Below are 7,620 nucleotides of genomic sequence, written 5' to 3'. Positions count from 1 at the left end.
AAAATGTCAGGTTTTTGTGCTTTGGAGGAGGGAATTACAAATGCCTGAGAGTATAATATTTAAATTGAAAATCTGCTTTAGCTTTTCTTAAAACAGCACCTTTAGCAGAGTAAAGAATTTTAATATCTAGCCCTAGCTGGTTTGACTCAGTGGATAGAGCATCAGCCTGCAGACTCAAGGATCCCGGGTTTGATTCTGGTCAAGGGCACGTGCCCGGGTTGCGGGCTCCATCTCCAGTGGGGAGCATGCAGGAGGCAGCCAATCAATGATTCTCTCTCATCATTGATGTTTCTATCTCTCCCTCTTCTTTCCTCTCTGAAATTAATAAAAATATATTAAAAATAAAATAAAAACAGATTATAAAAAAAGGATTTTAATATCTAGGTATATAAGGATAAAAGAGACGTGGACTATGTGCTTGTTAAATTAATCTAACTGCCTCTTATGTTAATTGTCCTCCTGTTAGGCAGCCTTTATCCCAAAGTAAGGGGAATTGATGAGGATCTGTGCATTGTGTTATGTCTGATCACAGTTTGACTAGCACAGTCTGGAAGTGGGTTGTGCAGGATGAGAGCAAGCAGCCTAATTGCTCTCTCCGCATCAGCAGCATCTATAAAGCATCCTGGGAATTGCTCGCCCTGCGTTCAGAGCAGCTGGTCACATGAGCCTGGATTTTCAGTTCAGTTCATTAGTCAGCCATTTTGGTCAACACCCTGCTTACTGCGCACAACCAATCCTGTCAGAACTCAGCATCCCGGCTCATCTAAGCAGATCCTGGAAGTGATTCTGCAGTTCAGGATTTTGTTAAAGCTAAATTGAAAATTTTGTTCATTTTTTTTCCTTTTGTATTTTTTTTTCTGCACAAAGGAGGAGGATTTTTCACTTACACATGCAGAGGCCAGTTTTTTAAAACCAGCTAAGGCGGCATCAGCTGTGCAGGATTTAAAGCCTATAGCTCAGCTGAAGAAGAAGGGGTAGGGGAGGGAAGATAAAAGGAGTGAAGCTGAGAGAAGACAGCATCATTTTATTTTGTTATGTGGTAGAAACTGTCTATGGGAAAAGATAGTGTAGAATTGTTTATCTTGAACAGTTGGTTCTTAAACCATAAGATATTTTTCCTTGTGTGTGTTCTTTTTTAACCTCCTGCACCCCTTGAGAGCTTTGTTCCAGAGCTTTGGATTTGGGGGGTTTGGGCGAGGAGGTTTTATTTTTGTCGGGGGTGTGTGTGTGTGTGTGTGTGTGTGTGTGTTTGTGTGTGTGTTGTGGTCCCAGCTGAGTCATCATGTCTGCTTTGACGCCTCCAACTGATATGCCAACCCCCACCACTGACAAGATCACACAGGCTGCCATGGAGACCATCTACCTTTGCAAATTCCGAGTGTCTATGGATGGAGAATGGCTCTGCCTTCGAGAGCTGGATGACATCTCACTTACGCCTGACCCAGAGCCTACCCATGAAGGTATGGTCAGACCCTGTCCATAGTATCTCACCAGCACCCTCATTGTTACAGCAGGCTGGGTGGGCCAGGGGCAGGTAGGAAGAAACCATACTCTAACCGTTAACCACCTTCTCTACTTTACTGGGAAATAAATATTTTCCCTGCCCCCTCAGGTATCCTTTCAAAAGATGCTGGTGCTTGTTTAGAGTTCTTTGTCTTTAAGCCTCTAAAGAGAACATTTGAGGTCATTTATCACATCTGACCCTAATCGATAATGAAAAATCTATTAACTTTGATTATATACTGAACTACTACAGAAATCGCAGTGACTCTTAATAGAATAAGTTAGGACAGCCTGATTATAATTGTACATGATACAGTTGAAACACTCAAAGAATATCGTATCATCAGGTATAATGTTAAACAGGCTATGATATCTAGAAAAATATTTGGTCAAACATTATCGTTTTTTAAATAATATGGATTATTAGGTTAGATGAGAAAGCAGTTTTACATTCAGTGCTTATTTAATGAATATGGACTCTTAAAAAAGCATAATGCCTGAAAAGGTTAACATGATTGATAAGGTAATCCCTACCTATGGAGTCTTTTGGCCATTGCTTTTTGCAGGTTATTTGTGGTCACTATGATGACCCATTTGAAATTTCCATTGTCACTGCCTTTGAGACTTTTGTGTAGTCTTGACTTGTCACTTTCTAAATTGTGAGAGATTTTTAGCTTCTACCCCTTAATTCTCTTAATACCATAAGGAAGAGAATTAATTTGAGTCATAGCTCCAAGTTATTTTGTTTGTTTTTAAGCAGTAATGGCCTCCTAGCTAGTGTTTATTCTGTGCCCTTAAAATAATAAAGAGAAACATGCTCACAAATGAGAGAAATTCTTCATAAACCTTTTCCTGATGTTTAGGCATATCATCTGCAAGACAGAGGGTAGAGGGGAAGTGCACATAGCAGATTGCATTAGGGAAAAGTGATTCCCTGCCCTTGACCTGGCCTTGCAATCTTTCCATGACTCAGATTTCACCCATTGTGTCTGCTAAGAATTTTATTTTCTCGGTTAGACTTAGCCTTGAGCAAGTATTAGAGAGGGTTAACCTCACAGAACACAAAGCAGTCATTTGGGGTGTGTCTTTAAGGTCAGTATTTAAGTCATTTTTAAGACCCTCTGCATCTTGGAACAATTGGTTTGTCAGTTGGCTGCTTCCTTTAGCTCTAAGTTACAGAATGCACTAGGTAGAAGACATCAGCTGGAATTCCACACAATGACAGTACTATTTAAAACAGCCTTTGGGGATGAAAAATACATTTTTAGCAGGCTACCAAGAAATCTTTTACCAAATGTCTCAATTGGCATATTTTGTTTTAAAAAATATTCCCATGCATTTTGAAGTTGTGCAATGTGAAATATTCCCTTAATTGTAAAATCCAGTGTATCACTGTCTCAAAAATAGTTCTGAACAATTTTAGTACTTTAAGTATGTATTTGTTTTGTGAGCAAGATTCCTATGACTGAGCAAAAGTGAGCTATTTGGTTTATGTTAGCATTTGTAAAGAAGAAATCTGTTACAGAAGAGAGCTGTAACCTAAACTATAAGTGGCACATCCTTTCATTAAGGAAACAGACAAATGAGAAGTTCCCAACCCCTTAGAATCAACAATAGAGGATGTGAAGGAAATAGAAAATGCTGACAATGAACTTTGGAATTTTGCCTTAAATTTGGCAAGAAAAGCTAGAATTTCAAATGGTTGAAAATAGAAATAACAAAAGAAAGCCCAGGTACAGGAAAGCATCTGTAGGCGTGGTGATCTAGGCTAGGGAACCAGGTGGTACTTTTATTTCCTTGCTCCACTGGCTAATTCTGGATGTATCAACAGTCATTTAGTCCCAAGAAATGTCTGCTTTAACATTAATACCAGTGACAATTGTTAGGTTTAATTCAGCTATCAGCATTTAAGTGGTGGTCACCAGGCCAGTGATAATGTCAACCTCACCTTGTTGACAAAATGGAGCACCTGGCGCCTGGACACACAGGAGTATTCATAGAATGCTTCAGTGACCCACAGAGGGAAAGACATCTGACCACGCAGGTCCTACAGTGGGGCCCCCTGACTCCCACAAGAGAAAGTGGGCAAAAAGCATAATGTACCCTCTTAAAATGATAATATAGGCGGTGTAGCCTCAGCAATAGAAGCTTTGTGGTTTCCAACTTCTGTTCTCTGAAAACAGTTCCTGCTCTTCACTGCAGCCCACAGTGTAGGCCGGAACCTAGTTTCTGCCTAGCTTAACCCTTAAAAACATGGAATAAAAATATTCACTCCATTATTTTCATGCTATTAGTGGTCAAGGAGGATATCTCTGTCTATTTTTAAATACACTTTTTTAAAAACCGGGAGCAAGTCTACAAATCTTTATTATGAGTACATTTCCCCTAAAGACAAAAGCCTAGGATTGTTTTCACAGGGGAGGAGAGGGTTCAGGAAAGGCTTCATCCAGGAAATGAGACTTGGGCTGGACCTTGAGTGATAACTAGGTGATCACCAACCAGTGCATTTCAAATAGTGCCCAGTGAGCTAGCTCAGCTAGGGAATAGCAAGTAGTTGGGAGTGGTTCCTCCTTCATAATAAATTAAGAGGATTAAATGAGAGAGTTAATGTTTTTACAATGTTAATCCTATATACATTAGTTTTTTGTATAATAGTTATTCATTGACCAGAGGTTTGAATTGCAGCATTTGAAGCCAGATTGCTAAATATATTGCCATTTTAATGTTTTTGTTTTTATATCTAACATTCTGGAACAGTATTAAGGTGAACATTAGTAGTTTAAATTCATGTTTTAGCATTGTTCTTTCTCGAAGCTCTATAAACAAGAAAATAATTGGTTTAAAATAAAACACAGTAAGAAATACTTGTTTTCCTATTAACCTTCTTTTAAAGATGGGAAATCCGATATTGATGTGATGCAGGATGATCAGTTTAATAAAGTAAAGCATACCATTTGGTTACAAAGACAACTATAAGCTTTGAAATTACTTTTTTGACTTAGAAAAGTTGCTTCTCAAATACAGATAATGAGAGAAGGACTATGAAGAAGTGATCTATTGGACAGACACATTGAGAACCTTAGCTCATGACTTTGGCTTTAGGTTTACTGTAGATGGCAGACTTCATATATGTTGTTATTTCATAACTCTGCAGTTTCTCCCTGGTAGTTGTATTTTGTTTTAATGTTCATTTAAGATAGCTGACATTTATACTGTAATGTATAAAGAGAGAACTTATATGAAACATCTGTGAGTATAGTAATGAGACTGCACTACACACAAGGAATGTGTTTTGGTCTGTGAGTTTGTCAGAAATATGTGTTGGGCAACCTTGATGAGTCCAGGTCTAGGGACTAAGAAAGACAACCCTTGCCCTCTGAGTTCACCCTCAAAGTAAAGAAATGAAACAAAGATGTCAGAAGCTGCTATAAAAGAAGTATGAACTACTTAGTTGCCAAAGGACAACCCTGTTTCTTAGGAACCAGGATGTGGAATTCAAAGCTATACAGCACTTAGTGATCACATTTCCCAAAGGAGTATGTGTGCAAGTTTGGCATCAGGCTTTTTCCATTCAATAGGGAATACTCTGCCAATAGGACATACTAGTAAGCAAGGAGAAATACCCTGAAGGTGAAATGGAAAGTGTTTGTTAATCAACCACTGGCAAGTGTCTGGTGCTGAGGTAACTCCAATGACATTTACTAAGGTACTTTCACTCCTTGATGTCACTGCATGCTAGTATAACCCCTTCCTGCCTGGGAACTGCATGTGTTTCAATGAAAAAAAGTGTACATCCCAATAGGCATTTTGGTAGGTGAAGCCAGATGGCTGTTTACCAAAAAACTTCATAGTGTAACATGGGGTTCCACGAGCAGACTCTCCTTGTGGGTTCTTGTCTCACGAAGTTTGAAGAATAAAATTCGAGGACTAAAAGGACTTGTTAGTAAAAGTGTGGGAATCAATTGGAAGCAAATACAAACTCCCACATAGGGAGGGGTTCCCCAGGGGGTAACCAACCAAGCCTCTTTGTCTAAGACAGTGGTTCTCAACCTTCCTAATGCCTCGACCCTTTAATACAATTCCTCATGTTGTGGTGACCCCCAATTTCATTGTTACAAATTGAACATAATTAAAGCATAATGATTAATCACAAAAACAATATGTAATTATATATGTGTTTTCCAATGGTCTTAGGCGACCCCTGTGAAAGGGTCGTTCGACCCCAAAGGGGTCGCGACCCACAGGTTGAGAACCACTGGTCTAAGGTTTTTAAAGGCTGGGAGTTCTTTGTCAATGTAGCTTCCTTCTAATTGGACCCCTTCCCCATTTTATGATCTCGTGCTTTCCTAATTGGTGACTCTTTTGCAGGGTGTCAGTTCCAAAGTCAAAGCCCATCCGGTGTTCCCCTTTTCCTCTTTCCTTTGTAACATTTCTCTATCCCCTGTGAAGTATGTTTCCCTCTTCCCTTATCTTGTGACATTTCCCTATCCCCTGTGAATGTATGCCTTCCCCTTCCCCTTATCTTGTCACATTTCTCTATCCTCTGTATAAGTAAGATAAGCATTTTGTCTGCACCAAGCCCTCACCTATGCATTCCTCTCCCATGGACCCCTCTTATTCCCTAACTGCCTGTCCTGTCTTTAAAATTCCTTTCAATAGCATGAATTCACTACAGTCTGGTGCAGAGTTTTTAATCCTGGGATCCATGATCCTAAAATTATATGTAAAATCTTACATTTGTGCATTTTTTTTCTGGGAGAAAAATCCTTAGTGTTTATTAGAACCCCCAAAGAAAAAAGTAATGCTTGAAAAACATGCAATTTTTATCATAAGATCAGCCCTTCATTCCACATATTCATAATTTGTGCCCCACACTGTGCTAGGTCCTAAGGTACAGCATGGTGAGCAAGGTAGGTCCTCTGTGTGCCACTTATCGTTTATGTTGCAGCCCTCATATATTTTCTGTCCCCTGTTTCTCCAGGAACTCAAACAGCACCATTACAGATGCTTACATGAACCAAACACCTCACTCTTGCTCCAAAAACAAATATATACTCAAAGTACTAAAATTGTTCAGAATTATTTTTGAGACAGTGATACACTGGATTTTATAATTAAAGGAATATTGCATGACTTTAGGATGTGAATACTTTTTAAAGTAAAATATGCAAATTGAGATATTCGCTAAGAGACTTCTTGGTAGGCTTCTAAAAATGTATTTTTTATCCCTTAAGGCTGTTTTAAACAGTACTGTTATTGTATGGAATTGATGTCTTCCAGCCGATGTCTTCCAACACTTGTACAAAGGAAGAGTCCAACTGACAAATCAATTGTTCAAAGATGCAGAGGGTCTTAACTGATGAGTGAGGGGTGGGGTACTTCAAACAAGTACAGTTGTGATCCTTGCAGGGCAGTGCTATCAAACCAAAAATCTTAGGGAGTTCCCGGGGAGATTTCCAGTTGAAGTAATATTTGAGCTCTGACCTAAAAGATATGCAGGAGTTATCTGGGCACTAACTGGAGGAAGTGGAGTGGGGAGGTGGGGAGACAGCACTTGCAGAGACACCCCAATGTTACAACTGACAGATTTTCAGTATATATGTTCTGCCTCTTTCCAAATTTCCTTTCCATTAAATTTTCACCTTTTTATCAGAAATATTAATAAAGCCACATTCTCTACTAGGCTCAAAATGTTAGGGGTAGTAGATTTTTTTTTTCTTCTGGGTATACACAATGTTAATTTTTTAACATTAAAATCTGAAGTGTTTTAACAATGAAGTAGAAAAATAAAACAACTAATAACCCTTAATGAATATCAGTAACATACAATTTTGTGATTTGACTTCCTATTTTCACTTCAAAGAAAACAATAAGCATGTAATGGTCAAATTGACATTCGAGGATATATAGTAAGTGGTAGAGCCAGGATTCAAACACAGGTAGCTTTGGATCAACCTGTGAGACAGCACTCCTGTGCCAGAATCCAGTGACCATAAGTCCCCAGGAGACGTGATGTACTGTATCTTGTTTAGAAAATAGCAGTTTAGTATAATATAATTTGTTGTTTACAATATGGGGGCTCTGCTAGTAGAGTGTATGTATGTATGTGTATACGGA

At 38.8% G+C, this 7,620-nt stretch overlaps 1 protein-coding gene across 17 annotated transcripts in view; it reads left to right on the top strand.

The window, feature by feature from the left end:
• Positions 1-730: 730 nt before the first annotated feature.
• RUFY3 (RUN and FYVE domain containing 3) overlaps positions 731-7,620 on the top strand; it is a 60,429-nt gene continuing 53,539 nt past the window's right edge. For 7 of the 17 annotated variants that reach the window (XR_002830641.1, XR_002830643.1, XR_002830642.1 and 4 more), the window contains exon 1: positions 1,268-1,460. Coding sequence is in view for 9 of the 17 variants with exons in the window: in XM_014460643.2 (XP_014316129.1) it covers positions 1,283-1,460 (178 nt within the window). In the remaining 8 variants the exon portion in view is untranslated. Of the gene's footprint in view, positions 1,461-7,620 lie in introns of all 17 variants that reach the window. The other 10 variants (XR_002830638.1, XR_002830640.1, XR_002830637.1 and 7 more) reach the window with 5 other exon arrangements.

This window comes from Myotis lucifugus, unplaced genomic scaffold (genome assembly GCF_000147115.1).
Source record: "Myotis lucifugus unplaced genomic scaffold, Myoluc2.0 scaffold_136, whole genome shotgun sequence".
Taxonomy (NCBI): Eukaryota; Metazoa; Chordata; class Mammalia; order Chiroptera; family Vespertilionidae; genus Myotis; species Myotis lucifugus.
This window is presented reverse-complemented; position numbering and strand designations above follow the sequence as displayed.